Raw genomic sequence first — 18365 nt, forward strand, 5'->3', positions numbered from 1 at the left:
TTGACTAAATATGCAAGCTTTTAAATCTCACTTCACAAACAAGAAAAGAATTATAAAAAACCAACTCATCATTTTTTTACCTATTTGTTTTGAATAGATTAGTCCATTAGACGAGCATATGTTTTTAAAAAGTCATATAACAATACATTTTTAAATAACGCGTAAGTGTTTTTTTACGATTGTTTCAGGATGATGAACAAACGATGTATTTTCCCCATTTTTACATATTTAACCATCTTAACTTTATAGTAGATTTGCTATGACGTCTTTTATATCATATGTATGTAATTTTACGCAAAATAATATGATTGGATTCTGAGAAAAGTCACTTACGCGGTTTTGTTCCATGAAATAGCCACAAGAATTGAAGTAAAGTATAGCGAGTGAAAATAGTTTGTTTACAAAATCAGCATAAAAAAATCTTCTCAAAACTTCTACAAAACCAGTCATTGACACTTCCAAATCAAGATAAAGGTGTATTATAAAGTCTAACAATTATATAAATACTCAAAAATAGTTAAATACACGGAAATATCCGTTATTCTTTAATATTTTTTTTATATGTTTATTATGGGAACACGAACAGTTAAACATAGTAAGTGTATTATCATCATCATCATCATCATCATATCGGCCGTAGAACGTCCACTGTTGGACATAGACCTCCACCCATAGACGACCTCCAGTTTCCTCGTTGGAAGTAATTAAATTATATTAAAATAAACATTTAACTTACTGTTGACTAAAATACTCTGTAGTGAACTGCTTACCTGAAATGATAAAGAAAATTTAGAAAATTACGTAACGAATGACTTCCTAAAAATAATGTAATTTTTTAATGACCCTCCACCCAATCGCCTAATATCAATGCCAAGAACAAGACAATTGGGTTTACTGAAACTGACTATACCACGCGCCAAAGAGATCTGCCTGAAAGTTTATTACTTAATACTCAGTTTTAGGCATTTTTGAGATACATTTTATGCGACGTCTTTACGTTACTCCCGGTTGTTTCGAATCGCTTAACGGTATAAGTGCCTATTCAATATTATTATACCTTTATAGTTTTTGTGGTACTAGTTGGCAATGAACTTTTAGACAAAGTTAGGCGGCGAAGGCATATTACTTGTTCGTTTTTTTTTTATTGTTTTTTTTTAATATATAATTTCATTTCGTTCAGAATCAGCTCGAGTTTGATTTACATTTGGCTCATCTCCGACACTCTGTACGCAAAAAAAAACCACCAACATTATTAATCTATAATCTGATTCTTTTTAATTATATTAAAGAAGGCACTCTTGTAAGCATCATTGGTAGGAAGTATCGAACTCGCACGGTATGGCCCCGTGACATAATACTGTCCCATGTTATAAAAGTACTCAAATGACAATGGAAAGTTATTCAATTGATGTTTTGAAAACACGCAAGGTAATGTCGTCCATATAAATGACGGAAACATGTTTTAATCGCAGTGAGAAGGGATATTCGTGCGTGTATTTTTAAATTAAGTTACTAACTTATGTGCTGTGAAGGGTCGCTTTAAAAGTGTTTATTAGGAACGGGCTTCAGAATCTGTTGTAAAAGGATCGGGTTAGGAAATGGTTTTTTATGGTGCGTGTATTGATATTAATTCAGAATAATAGTAGTTAGTTAAATAATAGTTGGTTTAGCTTAGTTGAGCTAACCAACTACGTGATCAGTTGATAAACGATAAACGTTTTTATGATTTTTTTTGTTGTAGTTGGCGAATATTTCGAACGATATTCAAAGTATACCGCGTCAAAGTCTGACTATCTATATCTTGAATGAAAAAGTTCGTTGAATAACTTTTCTACAAATACGAGTGTGAAAAAAAACAAGTAAACAAGTAAAAAGCGTAGTAGTAAAAAAACAAGTAAAAAGCGCAATTAGAGTGATAAGAAATAACGCTTTTACTGTAATTAATAATCTCATCTGATGAGATCTAAACGGTTTCAGCTTCGGCAAACAATACATTTGAAGATTTTTATAGACTAATTTTACTTACTTACAAACTTTTGGCTGCAAAAGAATAACAAATTAAGTATTATTTTTAATTTTACTGTAAAGTGATTTGAATTACTTATAGTTTTAAATTTGGAAAAGTGAATTTATAAATTACTTCTATGATCATATCTAATTACTTTAAATGAAACCTTAAAATAAAGTAACACTAAATCACAATAATATTATTACCTATACCTACACATTTTATTACTAACGTGTTTATCGATGTTTTCTGTTATTTCAGATTAAATTTGATCTTGAAACAAAAATAACCGAGATATCAATATGCTTTTAAAGGTGAATCGAGAACGCGATTTAAAAATATTTTCACAACTATCAAAAAAAAAGCTATTGTAACGCACACAAGTTGGTGATATTGATAACATATATACTTTTTGATATAACTTTATGAAACCAATCTTTATATTTTGTACGAACTCTTTCATTACTATCGTGGCTTTACTGAATAGAACAAAACAAAATATAATTTTAACCCTTTTGCTGCCCGCATACCGTATGAACAAACCGTATCAAACGTCCAATCTCAAACGGCCATTATTTTAAGTACCAGAAAACAAAAGAATATCACTTAAGATAAACTCCAGATTGCCGAAGAACCAAACAAAAAATAAGTAATTCAAACTTCAGCTGAATTAACCGGAAAGGTCAAATCATACCTACTTCTGATGAAGTCAGACGAACTCGTATTATGAAGTGAGAGCAAAACATTTTATTTTGCTGAATAAAATTTTACTGCTCAATCCGATTGGCAGGAACAATTTCTTCGAAACGTAGAGTTTTTTTCAGCGATAGTTTTTTTTTAACGTACAATCAGCACCAATATCTGACACAACGAAGCGTGCATAAATATTTGATACGACTATTTCTAGGGCGTGTCAGATCTTTTTGCACGCTACTCTATGACAGATATTAATGCAGGTGACTGTACCTAATTTAACGTATTAATAACTTAATGGAACCTCCACTTATTTTGTATTGTATTTTAATTATTTACTAGCATACACGCGTATAATCATTAGGGTTAACAATTGAACTGAAATTCCGCGATGCCCCAAAAGTTTCCGTGGGCATTCTCAAAAATTATGTAGTTAATTTTATAAGCCACGCTTAAAAAAAATTGCGTCAAGTTTCATGTCTTTAATCCTAGCGGTTTTAATATAACGGGTTAAGATTTACAATGTTAGAAAGGGTTCAGTCGTTAAGTTTCTCCGTTTTATTTAATTTTCTGCGTAACTTTTTTTATTCCGTTAGTTTAGTACCTTCTACAAAAAGATGGATGGAATTAGTTAAGCCGTTCTCAAGTTATGGCGTGACCAAGAGAAATAAGGTTAATTTCATATAATATAGATAGATTGGTTGTAGCGGTAACTTGACACATAACGTGTTAATTTTAGCCGTCTATCTATATAGTTCTCAAGATTCTACAATGTGACCGACAGACAGACACAAACAGACGGACAGCAATGAGAGAGTAATAGGGTTATGATTGTCATACTTCGGGTACAGAACACTTATGAAAATCAGAGTATTTTCGTACCCTTTCACATGTTTTTCATTCGACGCAAACGACGGCAAACGAGCATGTGGGTCTCCTGATGGTAAGAGATCACCACCGCCCATAAACATCTGCAACACCAGGGGTATTACAGATGCTTGCTTGCACTCCTAAATGTCCTAGTTCCTTTCAGGCATGGTGTGGCAAGTACTTGCGATTGTATCATTCGTTACAATCGTTTATGGACGGTACGAGAATGTCAACGTAAAGCAAGACTGGTGGGAAACCGCCACTATATACCACATTTACACCAGGTCTTTCATGGACTCCAATGGCGATGGCATCGGGGATATTCCTGGTATGAATATAACCTGTATAAATAAATGTACTAAAGGCTTACACTTAACAGCCCCTTATTTCTTAGCTTATAAATGAAGTTTAAAGTAGTCAAAACCTAAGATGTATGTAGAAAATTACAGAGTTAAAAACAAACACATTTTTAGTCTCTACTTTAATGTGGATCTACCTATATCGACCCACAAGAGCTGACACGAATAAAGTGAACGAAAGTAATATATTTTTATACAGAAGCCTCTTAATAATTTGTAAACAAGTATGTACTTCTGATACGATTATAACTTATTAAATCAACCTGTATTTATATATACGAGTATACACTATCATTCAATTCATTCGTGCCCGTTCTTATAAATTTACCTATATCTTCCTATTCCAAAATTTTATTTAACCCTGTATGTACCTTAGACCTGTAGACTTTATGAAGTTATGTTATTGTACGCTGTTTTTATCATCAGGAATAACAAACCGTCTAGAATATTTAAAAGAACTGAAAGTGGATGCGGTATTTTTGTCGTCCATCTTTAAGTCGCCTTTGCGAGATTTTGGTTACGACGTCTCCGATTACTATAGCATTCATCCCGATTATGGAACTATGGATGAGTTTGAAAATCTACTGAGGAAAGCTCGGGAACTGAGTGAGTTACTTCATTTGCATATTTATTACATTTTAATGAAAAGTATATCGGTATAAATATTTAATTGCATAAGAAATACACAAGACTATGTACCTAATAAATGTATGTAGATGAATGAACAACCTACTAATTATTCTGTTTCATTTTACATCTAATAAAATACCACTGATTACCACTCATCATTCATTTATTATTAGGTATCAAGTTCAGTGCAATCAACTTAATAAAGAGGCTGAGGTTGCATTCATTATAATAATCATCAATATCATTATCAGCCGTAGAACGTCCACTGTTGGCCATAGGCCTTCCTCCCCCATAGACCTCCAGTTACTTCGGTTGGAAGCGGCCTGCATCCATCGTGACCCGCGGCTCTAACAAGGTCACGCTGTTGCACGGCATTAGAATTTTGTCTGTCTCCCTCTCTTGCATGGGCGCAGTAGAAACCGGCTAAGAGATGATACCTACCAAAAGATGAGAAACAGCGTCTTCTGGCAACCTTACATCCTATACTACGCTTGCCAACTCGCTTGCCAAGCGTGTCGAATATTGGCAACCTCCTCCCCTCATGATGATGAGGTAGCATTAGAATAGAATAATTCTAAACCTTGTTCATTCCTAGATATTAAAGTCCTGTTAGACTTTATACCAAATCACACGAGCAACGAAAGCGAATGGTTCGTCAAATCAGCGAACAAAGATGAGTACTACAGCGATTGGTACATATGGGAGACTGGACATATGGACAATCATGGCTTACGAAGTCCACCTAACAACTGGGTATGAATTAGTCATTTATGTAGGTTGAATTTCAGGGAATACCTTTTTAATATTTAATGTTCAAAGATCGCTCTTTGATGAACATGGTTTCTAGAATGTTATATTGAGGTTGACGAATGTTTTCTTACATTGGAAGTACCTGTATAAAATCAAACAACTACGTCTTGAGTCAACAGTTCCATTGGAATATTTTTACGGAGGTGTTCCTTCAAATTTGTCCAATTATCTGCTGAAATATTCTAGATTCATTTTAAAATGTCTTATATTATAAGTAAGTAAGTGGGCTGGACACGTCTGTAGCATGCACCCAGAGAGGTAGGCTCACACTGTCACTAATTGGTAAGGTACAGAAGAACGGCCATCGATGGCGAGGGTAGACCAAAAAGGAGATGGCGGGATGATTTGGACGCGTATGCACGGAATTGAATTATCTTTGGCCATAGGCTACGTACGCAACGCTACGTACTTCAAAGTATCGTTTGAGAAAGAGACAGCACGCTAAAACCGTGCGGTTAGCCGCATAGTGCGTACGTAGCCTTAGAGTCAAAATCCCCGCCACTTAAAACTTATCTCGTTAAATTATGACCGTCGTAATAATACCGCTTCTGACCTGTGTTTACATTACACAGATTTCAATAAAAAAATATTCGTGTGGTAGTTACGTTTATGTTTAATTATTTAGATAAGCTTGTTCCGAAAAAGCGCATGGACTTACCATCCCATCAGAGACCAGTACTACTTGCATCAGTTTGGGGAGTCGCAGCCTGATCTAAACTACAGAAATCCGGTCGTCGTTGACGAGATTAAGGTAAAAAATTGCTTTACGCCACAGTGTCTTTAACCCTCTTAAAATTACATGGTTGATTGATAGTATAAACCATTTTCTTCAATCCTTTAGACTGCAAATTATTTAGGCCAAATCACTCCATTATTTTTCTTTTAATCCGACTTACTGAACGAGGGTTATGTTTTTCAAGCTTGTTTATTTAGCAAGTCTATTTCGTTGATGCCATCTGTAACCTAAACGGCAGGATGATTTCAACGATTTGTCATAAATATTGTAACAAATATGGATATCAAACGAGCAAATAATTAGCCCATTCCACGGAAGCGGTAAAGTTTTCACAGAAACATCAAAAAGCATGAAATAATAAAAAAACTGCCCTATAGTTAACGCTGTTTTTTTTACAGAACATAATAAAATTTTGGTTAGAAAAAGGCGTTGCTGGCATGAGGTTGAATTCAGTGAATCATCTGTTCGAAGTGGATAAAGATATATACGGAGGAAGGTACCCCGACGAACCGAAAACCGGCAAGCCAGGGATGAAACCCGAAGACTATGGATACCTCAGTCATGTTTATACCAAAGACCAAGAGGAGACGTTTGACATGATCTCACAGTTCCGAGATGTGTTTGACGCGATCTCAGTCAGAGATAACATGACTAGGTAAGTAGCCATTTCAGTAGGTAATCATATAATAATAAAAAAATAAATATATCCCTTGTTCGCTGTAAATAACTATCTTACATAACCAGCATTGGTAGGAATCAAATTGTTATCTAAAGTCTCTTCTGTTTTGTTTGTTCTCGGATCTTCTTCTTCTTCTTCTTCTTCTTTTCAGCCATTTTCGATCCTGTGGATGTAGGCCTCCTTCAAATTCTGCCACTCCTCCCTATCTTGCGCTCTCTCTATCCATTTAGGGCCGGCCACCCTTTTCAGACCCTCGTACCAGCGCATCCGAGGTCTACCTGGAGGGCGCTTTTCACCCCATGGCCTCCACTCAACGAGCCTCTTGCACCACGAATCATGCTTGCGGGCAACATGTCCAGCCCACTCCCACTTAAGCTTAGCCATGCGCTTGGTTATGTCTGAGACTTGGCTCTGTTGGCGTAGCCACTCGTTAGTTTTTCTGTCCCTCAGTGATATGCCTACCAACGTCTCTCCATCGCTCTCTGGGCCACACTAAGCTTATGCAAAATTTCCTGTAAAAACCCAGGTTTCTGCTCCGTATGTGAGAACCGGTAAAACACACTGGTCAAATATGCGGCTTTTTGGGATGCTTAAGCTTCATTTTAAAAGCGAAGTCCAGCTTGGAATATGCTGCCCATCCAAGTCGTATACGCCTGCCAATTTCGTTTGTCTGGTTATCCTTGCCCATTACAATTTCCTGCCCCAGGTATACGTACTTCTTCACCCTCTCGATAGTGGTCTGGTTTATCTTAATTACAGTGGTCGAGTCTTCTGAGCTGGTCATGACTTTTGTCTTGTTTAGGTTCATTTCCAGACCACATCGTATAGATGCGTCGTTTAACTCCCCCATCATTGCCTGAAGATCGTCTGGGTTATCCGATAGAAGGACTATATCATCAGCAAACCTTAGATTGTTCAGGCGCATCCCTGTGATGTTTAATCCGCGATCTTCCCATCTGAGGGTTTTAAATACATCCTCCAGCACAGAAGTGAATAGTTTCGGGGAAATGGTATCACTCAGTGTGGCATTATCGTAAATCCCTTCTAATAAGGCTGGTATATCGATGATTGATCCTAGCATTTTGCAGCGACTTTATGACAGCCCATGGCTCTACACTATCGAAAGCTTTTACCGTTCTCGGATCTTTGACGTTTAATATCACTAATATGTATTTACCTAAGTATGCATTTATCTATATTAAGTATGTTTATCCGTTGCCTAGTATCCATAGTACAAGCTTTGCTTAGTTTGGGATAAGATCAATTGGTATCAAGTGTCCCATGATTATTTATTTAATTATTAATTAGGTACTTACGCTTCGCCTGCCGTTGCCGCGATGCGCTTGCTTCGCTCGCTAGGCTAGTAAGTGCGTTGTGTTCGCAATTATACCTAACACGCCTCACTACGCTCATTATCGTACCTAATTTTGTGAAACCTAAGTTGATCCTAAAGTGACCAATTACATTACAAATTTTAATCATTAGAAATCTCTTTGAAGTAGGAAATATATTTTTGCCCCTTCCAGTGCCAGTTATGTAAGATGGTTATGTACTTACAGGGAATAAGGTGTATTTTCACTCGGCATAATTTATTTGATCTGAGTAGGAAATAAACATTTGTCAAACATGTATAAATTCAACGGCAATATATGATTCATTGTACCTTAATATAATGACAAAAGTTTGATGATATTAAACATATGGAAATGTCCTCTTCAGACTAAGGCATATTTTATTTACCTACACAATCGTTCGTTGCAGTAGCCAATTTTATTAATTGTAGAGTTATATAAACACCAATTTAATATTATTTACAAAATACTGAATTTACTTCCCTAGCTGAATGAATTCCAAACCGCTCATTATTTATTCCAGAATTCTGATGACAGAAGCGAATACAGGAATAAAGAACTCAGTAAAATATTATGGCGAGGGCATGCATTTAGGCGCACACGTTCCTATCAATTTGGCTCTCATCAACGACTTAAACAAAGAGTCTGATGCAAGGGATTTTAAGTACACGGTGGATCGTTGGTTGACGTACAAACCCTTGAAGAAACAAGCTAACTGGATGGTATGTGTTTTGATATTAACATCTTGCATCGCTTCTGACTACAAAGACGTTATACATACACGTGAAAGAAAAGAAATAGGTTTGAGAAACCTTGCTACAAATAGCAAAGTAATGTATTATTCAATTAAGTATGAAACTATATCAAAATGAATATAGAGAGAGGAAACAAATATGACAACATGAATTTTATTATAAAGTCGGTTAGGAGGCTAGCATTAAAATATAAGGAAAATAAGGAGTCATATCACTTAATATAAGTTTGATGACTTCGTTATGATGTCAATGATAACCGCTGTAATGAAGTAAGAGGACACTGCGAAGGCAAAAACACAATGAACTAAAAATGTTCAAGTCTTTAAAATTACTTTGCTCCATACTAGTTCAGTAAATGAGTGCTACAATGGCTGTAGATATGAGCTTCAAATACGGTAAATTTTCTTAATTACTAGATAGTTAGATAATAAAGTCCAAATGAACAAACCTTGCAAAGATTTTACATAAATAAGATGGCGCCTTATCACTGACATGTTGCACTTTGAACATTGTATTATGCTAAGAATTAGCCTAGAAATTCAAAGAGCATCGTCGGAACCTTGCCTAAGAGGTCTGGTTGAAATCATTTTGTTTGAGTTTTCGTTATTATTTGTCCTTTTTTATATAGGTATTTTACGTTTAGGTTAGTTTTATTTTAATTGATATGTATTCTTTTCTTTTTAATGTAAATAAATTTTGTCGTAAATTTAATTTTGACTGCATATATCTGCTAAGTGAACTGATACATATTTGTGTTAATAAAATATTATTTTTGGTTACATCTTCTATTTTCTATCAGAGTGGCAGCCACGACAAAGGCCGAGTGGGTTCCCGTATGAGGCCGCAGCTCGTGGACGCCTACAACATGCTTGTTCTGTTGCTTCCCGGTATAGCTATCACATACATGGTACGTAACAATTTAAGAACATAATCTGGAAATAAGTAAAGGGACTCGAACTTTCAAATATGTACATCCTCGGTAAAAAAAACCTATTCTATCTACTATAATTTTATAAATGTGAAAGTTTGTGAAGATGTTTGGAGGTTTAGATGTTTGTTACTCAATCACGTCTAAGCCGCTAAACTGATTCAGATGAAATTCGGTATACAGATAGTTTGAGTCCCGGAGAAGGACATAGGATAGTTTTTATCCCGGAAAATTGCATAGTTTCTGCGGGATTCCGATAAACGTATTCTGCGCGGACGCAGTCGCAGTTAATGGCCTAGTCTGTTATATTTATGGAACAAGCCTCATTAACTTTTACAGCTTTCAAAATTATTAATAATAAAAGCATTTATTAATCACCAAAATTCTCTACCAACTGTAGAAGTATTCTCTAAGAATTCTAATAAAAGTAATGCCGTCTTTGTTTATTCGGACAAAACAAACAGAGACGGCATCACTGATATCCGTCACTTAAAGTTAGTCGACAAGTGGTGAAACAGGCCCTAAATATGTATAATCAATGTCCTGACCAAAAAGTCCCAAACATATTCGCAGCATTTTCCACAAACATTTTTTAGGGTGAAGAATTAGGCATGCTTAACGGCTTCGTTCCATGGAGCGAAACTAAGGATCCTCTTGCCTGCAACACGGATGATCCCGTTAACTTCGTGGACGTATCCAGAGATCCGGCTCGCACTCCGTTCCAATGGAGCAGCGGAAAAAACGCAGGTACTTACACTCTCTAGACCATCCATTTCTGACACAAGAAGGGTGCGAAAACGTTATTAAAGATAATCTTTTAGAAACTTTTCAACAATGTTTTTTACAGTTTGCTAAATAACGTTTTTAAATAGTGTTTAGCTAGTGAATATACAAAACAGTTTTTTATGATTCACAGTTAATTACATCCCGCAAAAACATTTCATGTTAAATGTTGCCAAGACGAGACCATGTAGCTCGCACTGTCAAAAAGTAATCAGATCTCGTGTAGAGCCAAGTTTCTAACCCTACGTGCCCAGCTCTAAATCTATAAGCCCTAATTTTACACTAAAGTTGCGACGAAATACTACAGTAGTAGCTCGTAGCCTATCGTAGCGTAGCTCGTAATCTTTTCAATCTTTAAAACTATTTCTGTGTGGAAATGTAGATTTTTAAGTTCAAGCCCATATGACGAATTGCAAAAGGTTCGTGCGGCCGACTCGCCAGTTTAGTCCACGGTTTGCACGCCTACGAGATTAACAGCGGGAAAACGCTGCTACGCGCGACGAACTACTCGCTACGAGCTACTGCTGTAGTATTTCGTCGCAACTTTAGTGTAAAATTAGGGCTTATAGATTTAGAGCTGGGCACGTAAGGTTAGAAACTTGGCTCTACAAGAGATCTGATTACTTTTTGACAGTGCGAGCTACATGGTCTCGTCTTGGCAACATTTAACATGAAATGTTTTTGTGGGATTTAATTTCTTTTTGTAATTTGCTTATGATATTTATACGAGTATTTTTTCTGTTGTTCATTTTTTTCTTTCGCATGCGGAGCGAGTGTCGGGAGGAAAGGGTAGGGGATGATTTACTAAAAATCCTGAAATACATATCTTATTATTTATAGCAAGGATAACAAGGAACCCCTATATCAATATTCAGACCTCTAGCTTCAAAATTTACGGAAGTCTCATACAAACTTTCACCCCCTAGTTTAATGGGTTGGGTAAAAGTTTCAAGTTTTAAGATTTTTTCGTTGTTTGTATACTATTACTAGCTTACATACCAAATTTTAGCTTTCTAGGACTTCAGGAAGAACCTTAAGAATATTGATGATCATCAGTGAGTCAGTGACGAAATCGGGGTATTTTAGATATCAATAAAATCTAAAGTATAAGAGCTATGCAATAGAAACTTTATAGTTTTAATAAGTCAACCACTGAAATCATAATATCCCGAAAATTTTGTTTATCTGGTATAATCCGAACCCAAGTTAAGAAGGTTCAAAAATACGACGAAGCGCTTCGAGAAAAGGTAGGTAGTGCCCTTGTGCTTCGCTTGGCTCGTCTTGGCGGGGCCACTCCCGAGCCCCCCGATGCCCTTGCGCTTCGCTTGGCTCGTCTTGGCGGGGCACTCCCGTGCTCCCAGATTAGATATGTTTCCTATGTGATGTAGACTTGACTAATTTTGATCAGCTCTCGATATTTATTTACGCGTCAAAATAGCTCGGATCATGTTAAAATATTGTGGTACAGACCACTAGAAGAAAATGTGTCTTTGTCGCGCTACCCTTGTCACATGCATATGGCGGGCAACTAGCATATAGGTACCTAACGTAGCGAATAACACATGTAATGAAAAGAAAAACTGTTTTATTCGTTTTTAATCAAATTTGATCATACGTACGGGCTTTCGCTCTGAATCCAAGACAATCTGCTAAAAAGCCCAAATGAAAAATATATTTCCTCCAACAAGAAGTTTCATAGAGATTTCAAAAAATGAGAATGTTGCTTAAAAGATGAATTAACTGTATAAATATTTTTTTACGTTTTTGAATACATAATAATTATGAACCTATATCTACCATGAGCTCTAATAAATTTGGTCAGTACCTACAGTACACTAAAAACCATGCCTTCCGACGTTGACGGTCCATAAACACTTTCAAAATACATTAACGCATCCCTTCCCAATTCGCAAGATGACCAAAACACGGGATCCATCTTCAAAAGGTTTCCATTTGCGACGTTTTTACATCTCAAAGCCTCCACGAAACCTTATTAAGACCATAACGGGCATTGCGTGAAAGGGATACGTTCGGCATAATAACATCAACCCAGAATGTCTCTGGCACACGCCTGTTCGGAAGCAGCCAAAAATGTAAAGGCCAAGATCGCAGCTTACGAATTTTTTGTGCAAGAAACTGAATAATATCTTACATTAGCCAATCCAAGGGTTTTGTCACCGTTGAAGAATATATAGCAGAAACGATGGCAAGTCTCAAGGGTCTCTTTCTGGTTCTTTGGCAGATGGGTCGATCCTTATAGTTGGTATGCGTGTGGATACCCTTTCGCTAACCATCTTTCAAGGACCCAATATGTTGCTGTTTTACCGCGGCCTTACCAAAAGATCTTACTGCTGCAAATGTAGCTTCCAAGCCATAGTATGTATGTGTGTTACCTCTTTATTGTACAAAAGAAAAGAAACAAAACACAATTGATAAACTTCGAGATACACTTACAAAGGCGGATTATATTAGCATTCAAATTACATTGGCATTCAGAGTCGAAACTCTGATGCCATGGGTCCAAGCGCGTACCGTCTGTACAAAGATCTCTCGCTGCGCTTTATAGTCAATACTTTGTAGTTAGCACTATAAAAACTAGTGATTTCTGTATCGTGTCCTTTTTGGCCTAAAAAGCAGTGTAATTACGGCGAACACCGCGGCGATTTATTGGTTATCACCTTATTGTGTGATTTATCACCTCGTAAATACACACAATAATTGGCTAAGGAATCACTCTACAGAGTATATTATACGATTATATACTAAGACTATATGATATCCTAAGATCTATTCGTATTCATCATAATAATTATAGCATTTTTACAGATCAGTAATCAGAAGGATGTGATATGTTGCATGTGTGTCATACTCGTACCATTATGTATGAGTTTGTAAATAAGTACTTAAATACTAAAACCGGTAATTAATCACGTGGGAAGAAAGGTTTATTTATCTCGATGTTGTTTCTATCAATGAGGGCTAAAAGACAGGTGAAGTATCGCTAGATGGCGTTAGTATCGTGAAGTTTTTGACGTTACTGTCTTGCTTGCAATTGGCTCATTAGTTATTAGTTAATAGCAAGCAAGACCGTAACGTCAAAAAACCTCATGATACTAACGCCATCTAGCGACATTTCAACAACTCCGGTTTCGATCAGACTCGCAATTAGAGACCCATTTTTTTAAAGACTTCATATCAAATCAAAACACTGTTTTATCATGATTATTTTATGAATCGAATGTGATGAAATTCAGATATAAATTTCAATTTTAGAAGTAAGAATAGACGTACAGTATTATGCATACTTAATTAGTGTTGCTTGGGAACACATAACCATTTCAATACGTACTATTTAGCTTTTGAATAAAAATTACTCTTTTTTCTTATCCAAAACTACAGTGCTAACATTCCGTCCCTTCTTCTAGCGATTTTTTTTTTCACAAACCTGAAATACAACTTGATAAAACTTGAAATTTGACATCTGTTTAGCTACAGCTGATTCGATTTTCCACACAACACTTTATCCTTTTTTTATGTCAGCGAATGTTTTAAAATGTGTCTGTTTTCAGGATTTTCACAATCAGACGAGACATGGTTGCCTCTAGCCGAAGACTATGAGCTCAACAACGTCGGAGTAGAGCGAGCATCAGTGCGTTCTCACTTCCAATTATACAGGACTCTCACAGCCCTACGCCGTCGCCCTGCCTTCCGACTCGGCCGCTACGAGTCTTTAGCACTAAGCCACGACGTGTTCGCCTTCAAGAGGTCTGTTATCATTACAGTGATGATTGAATTCGGAAAATTTCATCGAAAACTTTCCGAGCTCACTCTATCGGTGTTTCTGTGATTGAACTCTATCAAGATTAGGGTTAAGAATTGAGAAGAAAAATACCTATTATCTTAACAGGATACACGACGTGTCTGTTATATGTGATGTTACACATGTTTGGTGATATGATAATTATTTTGATAAAAAATGCTCCTTGAGAGTTTGATTCCAGCTATGTCCTAGGCTTTCGGGTGTCCAATGTTTGATTTGGAAGAGATCGATTCCCATGCTAGCTTACCACTCAAACGTAATTTCGAAACCAACTGAATTAAGCAATCGTGTAAACAAAGCAATTTTTCACGATTACTCCTTAGTTACTTACATTTGAACGAAAATCCCGATCATATTCGCATCTCAATGAACCCACCATTGTTAAAAACATCGAAACATCATTGTATCATCGTTAAATAATTGTGTAAATATGTTTCAATCCAATTATAAAATACAATTATAAATATGTTTATTTTATAGAATTAATTTAAAGACGAGAAAAATAACGAATTTTTCAAATTGACGTCATCATTTTTTACTCACCGAAGTCTGTTTAGTCTTTACAAAAATAATTATTTAATATATCCAACCTATAACAACCTATTCTAAGAATTACCATTCCTGAGATATCGCGATTCTAAAAGTTGAAGGAGTCACGTTCTACATGATAGCACATTTATGCCACATATACAGGATGACTGGTAATTTCGAGTAATAGCATTTGTCAATAATCAATAGGTTCATAACAAATTGGTTTTCTGTACCTACGCGGTGTGGTGTATACCGCATACACCCGCCGTCCTGACATTCGGGACGGCTGGTATACCTCCACATGTAATAACTTCATGTACGGTCTGCTAACATTCAAAGTCAAAAATATCTTTATTCAATTTAGGCTATAACAAGCACTTATGATGAAGTAGTACATTTTGAGTACTTATTTTGTATAGTTGCATTTTTATATTTCTAATGGTACACCCGCCAATCTGACTCTTTGCCCCATTGGACAGAACTCAGAAGTTATTTATTAAAAAAAGCGATTAAATATAAATAAACTTGTATGTTCGTTTACTACTTTATCATAATTATAAACATACAAATAATAAATACTAAAATAATGAAATAATAAATTAATTAAAAATAATTATTCACTGCTGATTGAAGTATCTTAAAGTGCATTTACATCTCTAGGACCATAGACAAGTCGGTGTCAATGTCAGTTACCACTTTTGTTTACCAGATTGCTCAATCCCATTGGATTCGAATATAGTTCTATCCGTAGTTTCTAATAGTTTCTTCATTAATTGTGGATAATAGATTGGGTACTCAAATCGTAATTTTTGTAACAAATTTAAACTTAAATAAGTACCTGAGTTGAAAACTAATAACAAGAATGTGTTTTTTCCAGATGGTACAATGATGACGCCTACGTTGTGGTCATGAATGTTGGCAAGTCATACAGCGTCGTGAATTTAACTGCCTTTGACTTGATTTTCGGTCAATTAGAAGTTGAAGTCAGCAGTGTACTTTCCACGAGAACAACGAAGTGAGCGTAAAATTTAATAAATCAAACTACAAAAACTTTTTAACAAAAAAATTGAACCGCTGGAAAAACAGAAAAGAAAAAAATAATAAACCTTTTTAACTTTAATCTAGGTACTAGTTTGAAGTCGGTGCCTCATCACGAGCCATCAGGAGTGATAGAAGCCCATTAGGCAGACGACTATAGATCCACTCCTGATGGCTAGTACTGAGGCACCGACTTCAAACTAGTATCTAGATTAAAGTTAAATAGGAGAAAAAGGTTTATTATTTTTTGCTTTTCTGTTTTTTCGGCGGTTCAATTTTTTCGTTATTTTTTTTTATTTTATACTTTTTTCTCACCCTGGGGGTAATTTTATTTCCAAATTTATATAATACCTACTTCAAGTTATACCCTATCCAATAAAAAAATAATTATGAAAATCGGTTTACTCTGTAAAAAGTTATGCCTGGTCATACATTACAATCAGTGACTGAACAATCAATCATCCCCTGTTTTCTTACTCTTAGGGTAGGAATATTTTTCCCAAATTTAAATAGGACCACCCTCGGGGTATACCCTTTCCATTAAAAAAATATTTTTCAAAATCGAACAACTCTGTGAAAAGTTATGCGTGGTCATACATAAAAAAATATATATATATATATACATATACGCGTCGTCTTGAGAACCTCCTTCGTTTTTTTCGTCGGTTAAAAAGTATTTGGTAGCAACTTGCTTTAACTCACCTTTAATTGTTTTGTAAAAAAAAACCTTTTTTTTTTCAGCGACGTCGTCCAAGCCAATTATCTAGATTTAGGTACCGACGAAGCTCTGGTTCTCAGGATGCAGGTTTAAAATTAAATATAAAAGAGTCAGTAAGAAGCCCAAATATATTTTGCGTCGAAGAAACTCCGCCCTAAAAGTTTTATCACATTTTATATCTTTCATAACCATAAAAGTGCTTCTTTGCTTTACTTTACTGATGACGAACGTTTCACCTTTGCGATGTAATAGGTACGAAATTTTATAATGAAATACTTATTAAAAATGCGAAATTTATTTTACTCTTTATTCTACCGTTTCCTTAATTAGATACTTATACAGCGTGTATTGTTGATATAGCCTCAAACTGTAACTTATTACTGGATTATAATATTTGATACGAGAGAGAAGCGTTCTGTGACAGCTGTCACGTCAACAAGTGCGACGTTTTGAATAAAAATAAAGTACTATAACATAGCGAAACATTGCGTGCAAATTTTTTTATAAGGAAAATAATAAGTCTACATATTTTAGTAAAACATAATAAAGTGTGATTATGAGGGCCTTCACTAATTAGCCTTAAAGTTTGAGGTTGTATAAAAAAACACGCTGTATTTATGTTATTAGTTGTTCAAGTGAAGAAAAAAATAACTAATTTCCCAAGGCGATATTTGCCAATCCTCCTCGTGATAGTTGAAAAAGATTATCTACTGTCGTTTGAATTAATATTGTGGTTTGTTTTGAACAATCATATTATTATCATTATTTAACATTAAGGCTTTCTTACTTGTACTTTTAATTTGTAACACTATAAAAATAATAATTGAAATCAAGTGTAAATGTTTCATATCAATGTATCTTTCTAGTGCCTAAGCACTCTTATCATTAAAGATCGGTACTCCAATTTAACTGACGTAAGTATATTATTATCATTTTCTATAATGCACTTCTAAGGTAGTACTTATCTAGTAATTTAATAGTCTATTTCTAAGAAAATTGAAATTTCATGGAATGTTTCGATCAACGTCATCTATTGTTTATTCAATCTACTAAAGATTTTTCAAGAACTTTCCTTGACATTTCGAACGCTAAATCTTAAAATATTATAGTTTACCTACATTTTACGGTTGTTGACAAATTTAACCTAGACTGAGCCAGGAAATACTTAAATTTGTCAAAATTATCAGATATGAAAATAGCGATGGGATAAGATTCGATCAACGTCATCTATTGTTTATTCAATCTACTAAAGATTTTTCAAGAACTTTCCTTGACATTTCGAACGCTAAATCTTAAAATATTATAGTTTACCTACATTTTACGGTTATTGACAAATTTAACCTAGACTGAGCCAGGAAATACTTAAATTTGTCAAAATTATCAGATATGAAAATGGCGATGGGATAAGATTCGATCAACGTCATCTATTGTTTATTCAATCTACTAAAGATTTTTCAAGAACTTTCCTTGACATTTCGAACGCTAAATCTTAAAATATTATAGTTTACCTACATTTTACGGTTATTGACAAATTTAACCTAGACTGAGCCAGGAAATACTTAAATTTGTCAAAATTATCAGATATGAAAATAGCGATGGGATAAGAACAGTCTAGTGTGATTCGATTATCTCCAAGTTATATAATTTAACTTGTT

General features: G+C 35.2%; 2 protein-coding genes across 13 annotated transcripts in view; one reads left to right on the top strand and one right to left on the bottom strand.

Moving 5' to 3' along the window:
* Positions 1–18365, bottom strand: part of LOC141426873 (dual specificity calcium/calmodulin-dependent 3',5'-cyclic nucleotide phosphodiesterase 1A-like) — a 348580-nt gene that overhangs the window by 161222 nt on the left and 168993 nt on the right. The window lies entirely within an intron of this gene.
* Positions 1503–17007, top strand: LOC141426266 (maltase A1-like). Its single transcript, XM_074085115.1, has 12 exons — positions 1503–1611; positions 3735–3899; positions 4357–4536; positions 5156–5313; positions 5996–6121; positions 6505–6761; positions 8661–8859; positions 9692–9799; positions 10417–10567; positions 14173–14368; positions 15832–15969; positions 16734–17007. The coding sequence occupies exons 1-12, from the start codon at positions 1599–1601 to the stop codon at positions 16801–16803; spliced, it is 1761 nt and encodes a 586-aa protein (XP_073941216.1). The 5' UTR covers positions 1503–1598; the 3' UTR covers positions 16804–17007.

This window comes from Choristoneura fumiferana, chromosome 3 (genome assembly GCF_025370935.1).
Source record: "Choristoneura fumiferana chromosome 3, NRCan_CFum_1, whole genome shotgun sequence".
Taxonomy (NCBI): Eukaryota; Metazoa; Arthropoda; class Insecta; order Lepidoptera; family Tortricidae; genus Choristoneura; species Choristoneura fumiferana.

Bases quoted from the DNA above. Each gene is read 5' to 3' on its own strand.
- LOC141426266 (XM_074085115.1), top strand. The intron at 3,900-4,356 runs GTATGAATATAA...TTTTATCATCAG, and splicing joins TGGCATCGGGGATATTCCTG to GAATAACAAACCGTCTAGAA. The intron at 10,568-14,172 runs GTACTTACACTC...GTCTGTTTTCAG, and splicing joins GAGCAGCGGAAAAAACGCAG to GATTTTCACAATCAGACGAG.